At 29.8% G+C, this 15,230-nt stretch overlaps 1 protein-coding gene across 1 annotated transcript; it reads left to right on the top strand.

Annotated features, from left to right (window-relative positions):
• Nucleotides 1–2,099: 2,099 nt before the first annotated feature.
• LOC125874838 (probable 2-oxoglutarate-dependent dioxygenase AOP1) lies at nt 2,100–4,471 on the top strand. Its single transcript, XM_049555869.1, has 3 exons — nt 2,100–2,493; nt 2,740–3,061; nt 4,135–4,471. Exons 1-3 carry the CDS (start codon nt 2,120–2,122, stop codon nt 4,381–4,383), a joined length of 945 nt encoding a protein of 314 aa, XP_049411826.1. The 5' UTR covers nt 2,100–2,119; the 3' UTR covers nt 4,384–4,471.
• The last annotated feature ends 10,759 nt before the right edge of the window (nt 4,472–15,230 follow it).

Raw genomic sequence — 15,230 nt, forward strand, 5'->3', positions numbered from 1 at the left:
AAAAAAATTGAAAGGGTGGGGGGCTGATTGGGGGAGGGGGGTGGAAAATAAAAATTGAAAATATTTTTTAAAAACAAACTTAAAATTTTTATTTGGGGGGGTCAGGCTAGGAGTGGTGTGGGATGAAAAACAAAAATTTAAAATTGAAAATATTTTTAAAAAAACAAACTTAAAATTTTTTCTGGGGGAAGGGAGGGGGGGAGGGGGGAGGGCTGAAAATAAAAATTTGAAATTGAAAATATTTTTTAAAAACAAACTTCAATTTTTTTGGAGGGGTGGGTTGGGGGCTGGTGGGAAGGGGGGTTAAAAAATAAAAAAATTGAAGTTGAAAAATATTTTTGAAAATAAGCTTTAAGTTTATTTTTTCAACAAAAAAAATGATTTTTTTCAACATAAAAACTGTAATTTGAAGTTGGAGGACAGTTTTTGAAAATGTTTTCCTTAATTTTTTAATTTTTGAGGGAAGTCATTTTCCTTAAATTTGAGGAAAATAAGTTGATTTGAAAAACATTTTACCCAACCAAACATGAGAAAAAATTGGAAAGCATTTTTCGGAAAATTTTTCCTTCATAACAAACACACCCTTAAGGGAACTTTCATAAATCTCACTAGTTTCGGAGTTAATTATTTGTGAAGGACCCAATGTCATAATTCTTCGAGTGACAACAACAATATACAGTCAGATGCATCTCATTAGTTTGCACTATTCATTCGCCTAATTGGCTATATTGAACTTAGTATTAGGTATATGGGCTTATGCATAATCGTTAAATTAGATATAAGGTATAAGACTTCTCTAGATTTTAAGATATCTAAAAATCCAAAATTCAATTTGTAGTTTAAAATTCAAACCGAAAAATAAAAAAATATTGTATTTCAATTTTGTCCAAACTATACCTAGTAACTATACCTTAGAAGCTTAATTTGTTTAGCAACGTTGTTATAAATTAGGTAGGGCTACTTATCGTTGAATTAATGAACAACTTGTATTTTATATAGCTGATGAATTACACATTTCATCATTCATCTAGACATTTTAATCAATGGAATTGCTATTCGATTTGATTTTATAACCATGAACAACCTTACTTTTTTCATAGGACTTATTACGAAAATATACAACTCAAAAGAATAATTTTCATTTGCGGTGACAAATCAGTTTTTGCACGAATTATCCCAATTTTGAATATTTATAATTTATGTCCATGCTTTTCAAAAGCTTTTTTTAAAAATAAAAAAAAATCTCTCTATATATTTAAATGGTATCACAAAAATAAAGACGAGAGAGAAATTATTTTTAATGGTCCTTTTTGCTATACTAGTCCTCTACTTCCTTTAAAGCGTAGAGGTATGTTTGTTTGTGTTTGCACACCAAATATTAGGTACAAGTCAGAATCAAGTTTTTAATAGAATGGTTCATTTATAAATGTTTCTAAAAGTAGTACATTGTTAATAACGATGTACATTAAAAAAATATATATATATCCATAAATGGAAGAAATTTTGTGAGATAATTAAATTTTTTTAATACTAGAAATAATTCTGAGGAAAGCTAAAACATAATTAATTGGTAAAAAGTACATTAACGTCAGTACACATATATGCCACTTTATTCAACATACTTACTATATTACTTATATCTTAGAGAGCTGATAAATACATTCATTCACTTGTTTACTTTCACAAATAATTTTATCTTTTTTAATTTCATTCTTTAAAAGTGAACAATAGGCTTCTTCAACAATTGAATAATGTGTTGCCAGTATAGATATATCATAAGATAAAAAAGAGATGATACATAATTTGATATCAGAGTGAAGAATCAATTAGAAAAATCTAATTTTAAGAATATTATTAAATAAACATATTACTTTTAGCTTATTCAATCTTTTGATATCCTTACAGGCCCACCTAAGAATAGGGTTGGACGTTTAAGCCGTTTGAATTGAATAAAAAAAATTTCGATTACAATTTATGAAATTAAAATTCAAATAAGTTTTGATACCTTTATACACCACATTTAAGCATTGTCTTATTCCAATTTCTTTAAATAGGTTTAGCATGCATGGAATTAAGCATAACAATCATACAACAAAAATCTCTTATCCAAGAAATAAATATGGATTCTAAAAACATCAAACTTCCAAAAATAGACTTTTCTCATGAAGACTTAAAGCCACACACACTTGTATGGAACCAAGTGAAAAGCCAAGTCCACAAAGCACTAGTAGAATATGGTTGTTTTGAAGCTTCCTTTGATAAATTTCCAATACATCTTAGAAAATCCATTTTTGAATCCTCACAAGAGCTTTTTGATCTCCCTTCACAAACCAAACTTAAAAGCATTAGAACCAAACCCTTCAATGGCTATGTTGGATTCTGCCACCCTTCAATTCCACTATATGAAAGCATGGGCATTGATGATGCTAACATCCCACATAAAGCTGAAAAATTCACTCAAATTCTTTGGCCTCAAGGAAATACTTCTTTTTGGTAAAACATTAATCTTCTCCATTTATTCTTACTCCCCGTTTGAAAAAGAATGACCTAGCTACTTTCATATTTAGTCTGTTTAAAAAACGAATGACCATTTCCTTTTTTAGTAACATTTTAATTTCAATTTTTCATGTAGCATGTTTCATGCCACAATATTAAAGGGCATTTTTGTACATTTGACATAACTTAAATTTAAAACCACAAAAGTTGAAAAGTCTTTTTAATTTTTATGTGTATTGGCAGTAAAACTGTTCAGTCATACTCAGAGCAACTATCAGAGTTAGACCAAACGATAAGGAGAATGATTTTGGAGAGTTTAGGGGTGGAAAATTACATGGATGAGCATATGAATTCGACTAATTACCTTCTTCGATTGATGAAGTATAAAACACCTCAAAGCAGCGAGAATGAGATGGGACTAAGTTCTCACACAGACAAGAGCAATATTACCATATTATACCAAAATCAAGTGAATGGTCTTCAAGTTTTGACCAAAGATGGACAGTGGATCAATGTTGATCCTACACCAGACACATTTATTGTCTTAATTGGAGACTCACTACATGTAAGCTCTTCCAACTCATTAAAATAAAAATTGTTGTAAAACTAGAAATTTGATCAAGGATATTCAAGATTTAATATATAATAATTTTTTACCAATATATATGCAGTATAATTCTCTATATACACCTTATAATTTGCTTCGACATTAAATATAAAATAAATAAATTATGATATGCACTTAATTTTAATTACTTATGACAGCTAACATGTCTTATTCTTTAGGTTACTGATAGGGGTGTTCACGGGTCGGTTTGGATCAATTATTGGTCAAAACCAAACCAAACCAAATATAATATACATTTATCGGTTTGGTGGTTATTGGTTTCAGTTTGGTTTGGTTCGGTTATTAACCATACACAAAAATAAAAGAAACAATTCATTCAAAATGTGAAAAAAGTGACAACAATCCATTCAAAACAAAAAATAGTTAGAATGACTTAAATTACTGAACTTTCGATCACTAAATTTACTATCAATAAAACTTTAAAATTCACTCTATTGGCCTAGAAGGAAGAGACAATAACATTTTCAGTCCCACAAAGAATTGTCATAGACACTCATATGCATGAAATCAATAAGATAAATGTTTTCATCTTGGGCATTTTTGCTTTCAGTAAGTAAATTTTAAAGAAATTTTAATAAAAATATATGTAAGATCTTTAAAGTTGTTTATAAAAACAATATATTAAGTATGTATATTAATAAAATATATGTATATAATTCATCAATTCGGTTATTTCTTCAGTGTTTTTGAATAAAACCATAACCAAACCAAATACTATCGGTTTTCAAAAATCTAAAACCAAACCAAACCAAACCCAAATAAAATTGGTTTTATTTTATCGGTTTGATTTGATTTTTCGGTTTGGATCTGCTTTTATCCAAACCGTGAACACCCCAGCTAGTTACTGATATCATTTATTATGAACGATTATCTATAACTATTGTTTTAGATGACTTGACTTGTGATTTTTTTTTATATTGTCAGTGTATAGAAGTTTAAATGTTCTTAGCTTTCAATCTTTCAAATTTTTAGGTTTTTTTTAATATATGAAGGATTGTTTTTGTATGTAGGCATTGACAAATGGTCGAATCCATGCACCATTTCATAGAGTGATGGTGAAAGGAAACGAAGCAAGGTACTCAATTGGTTTGTTTACAATACCTAAAGCTGGATACATGATAAAGGCACCAAAAGAGCTAGTAGATGAAGAGCATCCTTTACTTTATAAGCCCTTTACTCATCTTGAATTCATTACTTTCAGCTATACTGAAGAAGGCATGAAATGTGAATCTGCTTTGAAGACCTATTGTGGTGTCTGAATTTAATTTAATTGATTAGCTTACTAATAGAATAAATATGTATACTCCTTGTGAGTATATACTTGTATTTATGTACTACAATACTGCTATGGTGAATAATACTAATTAATTTGTCCACGCTTTGCATGATAGCAAAATATCGAAATCAACTTTATTACTTATAGTAAATATATAAATTACATCAACATTACAAGTTTTAGTTTCGATATATTTTTACACTCCTATCATGTGTTTTTGTATTTTCCTCGAATAAGTAGTTTTTTCCCAAAATAGAACTTATTTGATTTTTTTTATTTTTTTTTAAATATATATATATATATATATATATATATATTCCAGACTTCCAGCCGAGTAATTGACCATTATGTCGCTTGTTTGTATAATGTATCTAAGGAATTTGATTTTTGTAAGCTCTAATTTAGTTTTTAATGTTTAATGTGAGATGCAAAATGAATAATTTAGTGTTAACTTTTAAGAATTGCCAATGAAAATACTTGCAATTACCGTTGTAAAATAGAAAAAGATAACTTTCATAAAATAATATTTCACTCACTTTAGTGAGATTCAAATTTTATTGCGATAAAATCTTCCTCGGTCCAATATAATCATATTTCTGAGTTGTTTGTTGTTTTCATACGAATAATCTATTTAATTCTTAGTTTATAATTGAATTGCAATGTTAGCTTGACATTTGTATGAGTCTAATCTTTTGATTAAATTTCGATTGTAAAAGATTGTTTTCTTGGCTCATCTATATGTGTTAAAGAGTATGTCAAATTTCTTGATCGTTGAGTCAAACTGATTTTTCATTTGAATTTACAACAATATTTGAGCAACGAATTTATAATATATTGTTCTTTATGATTACTGAAATAAAATTATTAGTTATCAAAATAATATATTTTATCTTAAAAATTGAGGAAGTAAAGTATCATAATATTTCATGTTGTGGTGATTATTGTTTGATTTTTTTCCCTTATCCATTTTTGCCTAAAGATCTTCTCTAACCCATTCAAAAAGCACATGTTTATTTGAATATGATCAGTAGTGTTTTCTCTGTCATTTATATGATATTGAAGATTTACATCTATATAAATATCTAAAATTATTTTGGATCGTTAATTTCAAAACTTTCCATTTTCTTTTCTTAATACCTAAGTCTATACCTAATTAAATGATGTTACGTCAATTGCAATGATAGAAGTAATAATTTTGGATAGTCCTTTTTTCCTATATTAGTCCTCTACTTCCTTTTAAGCGTAGAGGTCTATTTTGCTTTGCACATGAAATCAGGGGCGGCTGGCAAGGCTTGTAAAAAGTCTATGGCCTTAGGCCCCAATTTTAGGGGGGCCCATTTTTTAGTTAATTAGGTAGGATTAAATTAAAATATATATATGTTAGAACTAAGACAATAAATGCAAAGGCCCCATTTTTTAGTTAATTAGGGAAGATTAATTTTTTTAAAAAAAAAAATTGTTAGAGCTAAGTCAATAAGTGTAAACGGCTAAATGAAGTGATAGTCATAGATATGACTATGACTTTTTAACTTTCCCAAAAAAAGTTGTGTACTTTTTTTTAACTTACAAGTTATCTTTTTTTTTTTTACCTTATTTTCTTTTCAAATTTTATTTTTATATATTCTATCCTCCTCCCTTCTATTTCTTCTCACTTTCTCTTTTCTAATCTACATCTCTCTCTTATTCAAAGCTAAAAAATTTACTTGTTCTATTGATAATTTATATTTTAAATTTGGAGAAAACTATATTGCAACAGCCCGATTCATTTTTGGAAATCAAGTCTTCATAGCTTTTGAATTCGGTAATAGCATTCTAATTTCTAATATTATTTTTGGTTTGTATCTTATGTTTATTATATTTTTTATTTGATATTGTAAATAGTGTTTAAAATATTTGTTAGATTTTAATATGTCAACTAGAAAATATGAATCCGGTCATTCAAAACTTAAAAGAAAAAGAAAAGTCGATAACTTGATAAAATCTCAAAAAGGTGCTCTTGATAAATTTTTGAAAAACAATGATAAAATTAAATCAAAAAAGGTAGGGGAATGCTCTTTAGAAGAACAAGTTACAAACTTAGTTGAAGTTGAGTTAGATAATGATATAAACCAAAAATAAGAAGAATGAGAGGAAATTAGTGAAAAGTCGGATGTAGATTCCCAAGAAAATCAAGAACTTATAAATGAATTAAATAATCATACTACTAAAAATATCTATGATCCTAGTCAATGGAATATTGTTGATACAAAGTTAAGAGACTTATTAGTAGAAAAGGGACCAATTAGAATTACCGACACATTTTTTTTCAAAGGATAAATTTTTAAGGCACTTTTCTACTACATATTATTTTCAAAAGTTGGTCTATGGAGAAACACATGAAAGAAGATGGTTAGTTTATTCCAAAGATTTGAATAAGGTATTTTGTTTTTGTTGTAAGTTATTTAATACGACCTTTAATGCAAAGAATAATAAGTTAGCTAATGAAGGTAGTAGAGATTGGAAAAATCTTACTACTAAGCTTAGAACCCATGAAACAACTAGCCAACATATTATTAATATGAGTTCATGGATTGATTTAGAATTTAGATTGCGTAATAATAAAACAATCGATAAAAACATTCAAGACCAAATTAATAGAGATAGAGAACATTGGAAAAATATATTGTCAAGAATTATTTCCGTCATAAAAACTCTTGGAAGAAATAATTTGGCATTTAGGGGGAAAAATGAAAAAATCTATCAAGAAAATAACAGAAATTTCTTGAGTCTTATTGAAATGATTGCAGAATTTGATCCAATTATGCAAGAACATATTTGACGAATCAAACATGATGAAATTCATAATCATTATCTTGGACATAATATACAAAATAAATTAATAAATTTATTGGCAAGTGAAATTAAGAACAAGATTATTGAAAAAGTTATAAAAACAAAGTATTTCTCTATCATACTTGATTGCACGCCAGATACAAGTCATCAAGATCAAATGTCTTTTATAATACGAAATGTAGATATTTCGACAACTCCAATAAATGTAACTGAATATTTCTTAGAATTCTTAAAAGTGGATGATACAAGTGGAAAAGGTCTTTTTGAAGTTATTTTAGATGAAATAAAATGTATTGGACTTGATATTGATAATTTAAGAGGACAAGGATATGATAATGGGTCTAATATGAAGGGAAAACACCAATAAGTGCAAAAAAGACTTCTTGATATAAATCCTAGATCATTTTATACACCATGTGGTTGTCATAATTTAAATTTGGTACTTTGTGATATGGTTAATTCTTGTACGAATGCTATATCATTCTTTGGAGTGGTACAACGTATATATTCACTATTTTCTACGTCTACTAAGCGGTGGAAAATTTTAAAAGATAGTGTACCTAGTTTAACTCTTAAATCATTGTCACAAACACGGTGGGAAAGTCGTATTGAAAGTGTTAAAGCAATAAGATTTCAAACTCCACAAATAAGAGATGCTTTATTTAAATTAGAAGTTAGTGATGATCCAAAAATTTAAAGTGAAGCTAATTCTTTAGCAATTTTTGAGCTTGAAAATTTTGAATTTTTATTGGGTATGACTATTTGGTATGATGTACTATCTGCTGTAAATTCAATTAGCAAAAGTTTACAATCAAAATATATGCATATTGATGTCGCTATAGATCAATTAAGAGGTTTAGTTTCTTTTTTTAAAACATATAGAGAAGAAGGATTTACAAGTGCTATGATTTCGGCTAAGGAAATTGCATTAGAGATGAATATTGAACTTGTATTTCGTAAGAAACGTGTAATTTATAGAAAAAAACAATTTGATGAGAATGTTGATAATGAAATCACAAGATCTCTTGAAGAATCATTTAGAGTTGATTACTTCTTATACATAGTAGACCAAGCCATCTTTTCACTTCAAAATAGATTTGAACAATTTGAAGTATATGAAAATATTTTTGGTTTTCTATTTAGTGGGAAAAAATTGAGATCATTAGATGATGAGAATTTAAAAAAATATTGTCTTAATCTTGAATGTTCCTTAAAATATAATACTCACTCCGATATTGACGGTTTAGACTTATTTTCTGAATTAAAAGTGTTAAGGGAAATCATAAAAGTAGAAGACAATACTCTAATTGAGATACTCAATCAAATAAAAAGACTTGATTCTTTTCCAAATGCTTACATTGCTTATAGAATAATGTTAACAATTCTCGTAACAGTCGCCTCTGCCGAAAGAAGTTTTTCAAAATTAAAAATAATAAAATCTTATTTAAGATCGACAATGTCTCAAGAAAGATTAAGTGGTTTGGCTATATTATCGATTGAAAAGGAATTATTAGAAGAGATTGACTACACAAAAATTATTAACAACTTTGCATCTCAAAAAGCTAGAAAAGTAGATTTTAAAATAAAAACATTTATAAATATTTTTTAAGGCCTCTAGTTTGATTTTTGGCCTTAGGCCACCAATGGATTTGAGCCGCCCCTGCATCAAATATTTGATATAAGTCATGATCAATTTTTTCATACAATCATGTTCTATGGTAAAGTGGTGATCACTACGAGAAATATGAATTATTGTGGCGATCTTTTGTGGCGACTGTCATAGTTGCTACAAAAGTAGAGATTTTTGTGGGGAACTAATAGAGTTGCTTCAAAAGGCGCTAGTTTTAGGGGCAACCGGTTTAGTCGCTATATAAAATAACGTATTAGTGGAAACTTTTCTGAAGTCGCCGCTAATATACACGGATTTTTTAACATAAAATATAGCTGAAATAAATATTAGTGCGACTGAGAAAATGTCACGACCCGAGTCTACACCCTGGACGTGGTCGGCACTCAAGAACCATTGTTGGTCCCAAGCGAACCCTCATCATGTCACGACCCGAGTCTACACCCTGGACGTGGTCGGCACTCAAGAACCATTGCTGGTCCCAAGCGAACCCTCATCATGGTTGACTACAAGCAGAAGACTAACTTAAGCATGCAAAAGCTTAAAACTGAAATAAAATTCAATAAACTTAAATAGAAAGCTTTAACTCAAAAGAAAACTCCGAATAAACTAAATTATTCAATTCGCCATAAAATAGGCAACTTAAGTCTTTAAAATATTTAATAAAATAAATGAATAATACAGACTTCTCAACTATACTAACTATCTATGAAGCCTCTAACTGATAAAGATGGAAGTCGGAACAAGACCCACGACATCCTAACAACTGATATAACTGAAAGGTAAATGAAATCCTCCGAAAGAAAGGAGGCTCACCATAGCTAACTCGAACTCCCGGATGTATCCACGAATCTCCTGTTGATGATCCTGAATACATGTGTCTGCATCATGAGAAGATGCAGGCCAAATGGCTCAGTACGTGAAATGTACGAGCATGTAAGGGGAATTCCAAAACATAACATAAGCTTGAACTTGATAAAAAGGAAACATACTTACCTCTTTTCAAAGTCACTCAACTCAACTCAACTTAAGAATAAGATACTCAACTCAAGGATTAGATACTCAACTTCAAAGATATGATACTCAACTTAATGAAGCACAAATCAACTCAAGATACTCAACTTAAGGTACACAACTAGAAATACTCAACATAACTGGACTCATTTCAATATAAAGCAGTTTAAAGACACGTGCAATATAAGGAAACGTTGTTTAAAACATGGTTTTTCAACTCTGTGTATTTATAAAAACAATGATAACTCTGTATGTATGCAACAATACAATATGAACTCTGAGATATATGTAAAAATACAAAATAAACTGATGTATATAAAATACAATAACTTATGTGAGAGTTTCTCTAACCGACAACCATTACATAAGAGCTATTGTGATGATACAACGATTTTCCTCACGCTGCCAGCGCATCCTATACCCGGCCAAAGGAATAGGACTTGAACTACTAAGTGGATCCACTAGTCTATTGTGAAAAGGATTCATCTAAAAAAGTATGACCCTTTTCTACCCATGGTGGCTACATGATTTATGGGGGCTGTGAGTTGTCTGAACTCTCCCCCATATCGGTGCTCAATACTATTCCCAAAAATATATTAGCTCTTATGTTTTAAAAAACATACTTCTTTTGTGATTGGAGATTAGTGCTCAAAACTTAGCTCAAAGGCTATCTTGGAAATCTCAGTTTCTCTTATTGCTTTATTTAGAATGTGATTACTCTTTTCTGAAAACTAGCTCGAAAGCTCTTTGGAAATCTCAGTTTCCATTCTTATTTAAATGTGGAAACATTGATAAACTCTTTGGGAATACTTAGTCTCCATATACTTTTGAAGAAAAGGACTTCAAATTTTACTCTTTACTTTTTTTACTGAACTCAAAGCTTTAAGTCTTAAAACAAAGTTTAAACATTTGTAAAAGACTTCCTAAGATATGGTTCATGCCGAATTATGGTAATGAACGACTCAATGCAAGGTTTTTAATAACCATAGATAGAACTCAATACTTGGAACTCAAGAACTTCAATGATACTACTCATCTCAAGATTTTTCGACTTATAGTGTTCATGCGGAATTATGGGCATGAAACAACTCGACTTGATGGTCTACATAACTATATGAAACTCATGTATAGGACTCTTCTTATTCTCTGACTTACTTCCTCAAAACTTAGTTCAAATTAATAGTTGATATCAAATGATTCACAATTGAACTCGAAGGCTTTCTTGAACTCTACTCTTAACTCTCTCTTGAATGTTAATTATGAATTCAAGAGTTATGGTTCATGATATGAAAGATCTCATGATGACAAAGTAGACTCATGAGTACATTCTCTTCATCCTCACACTCACTTTCTCGAGTCTTGAAACAAGTTACTAGAAGTTGTAGAAGACTCTACAAAAGGACTCAAAGGACTTTCTTAGAATGTTCGAAACTCTCAAAAGTTAACTCTTAACTCAACCTTGAATTTGAATTATGAATTCAAGGTTATGATCATGTTATGAATGATTTCTAGGAGTTTAGAAGTAGCTTAGAGTAGTTAGAATCGAAAAGGAGTGAAGGTGCACTTTAAACGAACTCAAACGGGGCTACCGATGACAAACTGGATTGGGCAGGCGACCCTGGCGCTATGGGTGGCGCGGGGCGCCAGCCCCTAAGCTTCAGAAGAGGGTTCGGGGTGATCTGGCAGGCGCATCATGCCAGGCCCCAACCCAGAAACGCCGACAACTTTCTTTGCTCGTTTTCTCACCCTATTTCGCCTAGATTCGAACGGTTTCTTCCTCAATCACTTGGATTCGACTATTTAACATAAGTACACTCTAATATACTCAAAACAACACTCAAATTACTAAATTTCATCTCAAGAAATCATCAAAACCCCAACACAACAAGATTTAGAATGCACTTCAAGAACACCTATCAAGAACTTTAATCTTTCAACTTCAAGAATGAAATTTCGCTGAAAATAACATGATTGGCGTGTGGGTGAACTAACCCAACACTATGGAAGCTTACATACCTCTTAGGGAATAAACCCATGGCGAAAATCCGCAACAAAATGCAAGACTCTCGACGAACGCTTTGATCATCTCCTCTTTTCTCTTCTTGAACTCTTAACTAAAACCCTAGGCAAATCTTAGGATTATAAAACTGAACATAATAGGATTAGACCCTTAAAACCTTACTAAAAATGAATTAAATCTGATTGGGTAAGGAAAAGACCAAAATACCCCTCTAAAATCCAGCCAACTTTCCTTAACTGGACAGCCTAACTTCAAAAGGCTATATCTCACTCATCCGAACTCGAAACTTAGAAAACTTGGTGGAGTTGGAAAGATAATTCAAAGATATTTACTAAGGTATCTTGTAGCACACCTAAATCATCCGAAGATAGGAGTTATGGTCGTTTGAAGTTAACCTAAAACTCAAACTTAGCTTAATTTGCAAAATTTCAGATTTTTGCTATTTCCAATTTAGTTCTTTTTCGAACTCAAGGTGCTACATCTAGTGAACTTAACACTTAAGAAATTTTAATTCCTCGATAAAATCCTACTCATAACGAAGGATGGTTCAAGTCTTAGCTCAAAATTTTTCTGGGGTGTTACAATATCTCCCTCTTGGGATTATTCGTCCTCGAATGACGACTAGACTGGGTACGGAACATGGTTACTCTTACTAAGGTTTGAGTCTAATGGTATGCTCTTACTATATTCAAGCTTAACCCAAATCCTTAAGTTCAGGTTCTATACCTCGATAGGGAATCTCATCCCAAAATTATTACTATTTACCACCACATTCAAGCTTAGTATTCTAACAACTCCATGGACTCTTACTAACCAACTCCTTCGGATCCAACTAAGAGCTCTCATTTAACTATTTCTCATAGTAAAACCTCATTCTAATCTTCCTCCTTATTTACAACCTTAGATGGAATTATCACACTATCACTAACACGATAAGAACATCAACCTCCTCTTTCTAACGTCACTCCATTACTAAAATGACCTCTGAAAAGATATCTCACAAACTCTTTGGAACTCATTACTATCTTACTCTCAAACACTTGACTTGATTTCTCATCTCGACATCTCCCCCTTAGGTCTAAAGCTAACACTTGAAAGCCATGGACCTATTCCACATTGATAACTCAATTATGCTATCTAGGCACACATGGAAAATTATAATTTAATAGAAATCTCATCTGGTAACATACCATCTCAGCACTCCTCTTAATGCTTTTGTTACTCTTGTGACTTAGCCACACTTCACTGCCCTTATCTAAAGGTTTGAGTCTTTCACTTGTACCACTCATATTCATTGGAGCTAACATTTCAATTCCTCACCTACTCTATGCCAAGTCTACAAGATCAAATCTCAAGACTAACATCATCACCCTCATGGTTCCATTCTTTGGATCATGACACTCATCTCAAATTCAAGCTTAATGTTTATTACTAAACCCGAATATCAAATCAAGCTTAATGTTTATTACTAAATTCTTAGTGCTAATTTAGTACTCGGATATTTTAGATATATATCTAAACACTTATTTTAAATAATAAATTTTCATATATTAATTGTTTTATTAGTTATAATTTTTTTACGATAAATTTTTGAAGTAATTTCACATATCTTTTAGTTATTATTATAGATAGATTGACTTAAAAATGAAATAAACATAAAAAAGAATAATAAATGTTTAATAATATTTATTTTTTTAGCTTTATAATATCATTTTATTATATTTCTATATTTATCTATATATGTTTTCATTTTAAACTAAAATCTGTTGAATTTCTCTCCTTTTTGTTTTTTATTTTTTTTAAAGGGCAAATATTTATTACATATTGATAATTGAATAGCTAGGATTTTTCCTACTCCCATTCATTTTCATGAATCTTGATATTGTCCATATGGAAATTGTACAAAAATTAGACACGGCTCCTTGTATTTTTATTAATCAAACTAAATCATTTTACCTTTCCTTCCGAGCTTTAATTATAAGTGCTAAATGCATCTTGGTACAATATATACTCCCTCTATCCAATAATAATTGTCCACAGTATTGATTTGACACACTTTAAGAAATAATAAATAATCGAACTAATATTATTACATTACCTTTAAATATATTAAATTTAATATTTTGGGGAATGTATTAGATTTTGAGTAGTATTCAATCGCAATGATAAAATAGAAACAAAAGAGAAAATTATTTCTTGATTTTCCATGATGGACAAGTATTGTTGGAAAACTACATGTAAGTTATTCCAACATTATGAACAATCTCTTTACCTTTGCTTTTATTTTCTTTAAAAACAAAACTATTGACCACCTGATATATATTGTTGAGAAACTAGATTTTTTTTTTTATCAAGGATATTTAAAATTTAATATGTAGTAATTTTATCAATATATGCAGTGTAATTTGCTCTTCCACTAAATAGAAAAAGGACAAATTATAATATCAACTTATTTTAACCAATTATAACATCTAACATGTCTTATTTTTAGTTTAATTATTTATGGGCGAATATGTATAACTATTTTTTCAGATGACTTAGATTATTAAAAATCTTTTATATTGTTCTCGTACAAAAGTTTAAACTTACTTTTTATCTTTCAATCTTTTGAAAATGAAGGGTTATTTTATACGCAGGCCTGGACAAATGGTAGGATGCATGCACCATATCATAGAGTGTTGATTAGAGGAAATGAGACAAGGTACTCATTTAGTTTATTTTCAACACCTAAAGATGGATATACGATAAAGACACCAAAAGAGCTGATAGATGAAGACCATCCTTTACTCTTTAAGCCACATAATCAATTTGAGTTCCTTAATTTTAGCTACACCGAAGAAGGCTTGCAATGTGAATCTTCTTTGAAGACCTATTGTGGTGTCTGAATTCAATTTACTTTCATTATGTTTACTAGTGTAAGAATAAATATGTATGCTCCTTGTGACTTGTGAGTATATGCTTCTGTTTTATGTACTAGTTTGAGTGACACTATGTAACAATACTATTTAATTTATCCGCCTTTTGCGTTATTGCTAAATATTGTAATGTTGATTATAATATATTTTTTGATGTATTATTCTCAAAATACTTTTATGGATATGAATATTAATTAAATAAATCTACAATACAAATTTCTTTATAATTTTAATTGGTAGATGTCAACATCATTACTCCTTTAAACCAAATTTAAATTCATGTGTGTTTAAATATTTATTGGGTTTTGATCGATATCAGCCTTATTACTATTTCATGTAAAGTTTCTATTACATACGTATAGTAAATATATAAAGTAAATCAACATTACAAGTTTTAGTTTCAATATATTTTAACACTCCTA

Source organism: Solanum stenotomum, chromosome 8, assembly GCF_019186545.1.
Source record: "Solanum stenotomum isolate F172 chromosome 8, ASM1918654v1, whole genome shotgun sequence".
Classification (NCBI taxonomy): domain Eukaryota; kingdom Viridiplantae; phylum Streptophyta; class Magnoliopsida; order Solanales; family Solanaceae; genus Solanum; species Solanum stenotomum.

What these genes read in the sequence shown, in the direction of transcription:
- LOC125874838 (XM_049555869.1), top strand. Translation starts at nt 2,120, where the DNA reads ATGGATTCTAAAAACATCAAACTTCCAAAAATAGACTTTTCTCATGAA. An exon ending in CAAGGAAATACTTCTTTTTG is followed by an intron (nt 2,494 to 2,739) that starts GTAAAACATTAA and finishes GTGTATTGGCAG; the next exon opens with TAAAACTGTTCAGTCATACT. An exon ending in TAATTGGAGACTCACTACAT is followed by an intron (nt 3,062 to 4,134) that starts GTAAGCTCTTCC and finishes TTTTGTATGTAG; the next exon opens with GCATTGACAAATGGTCGAAT.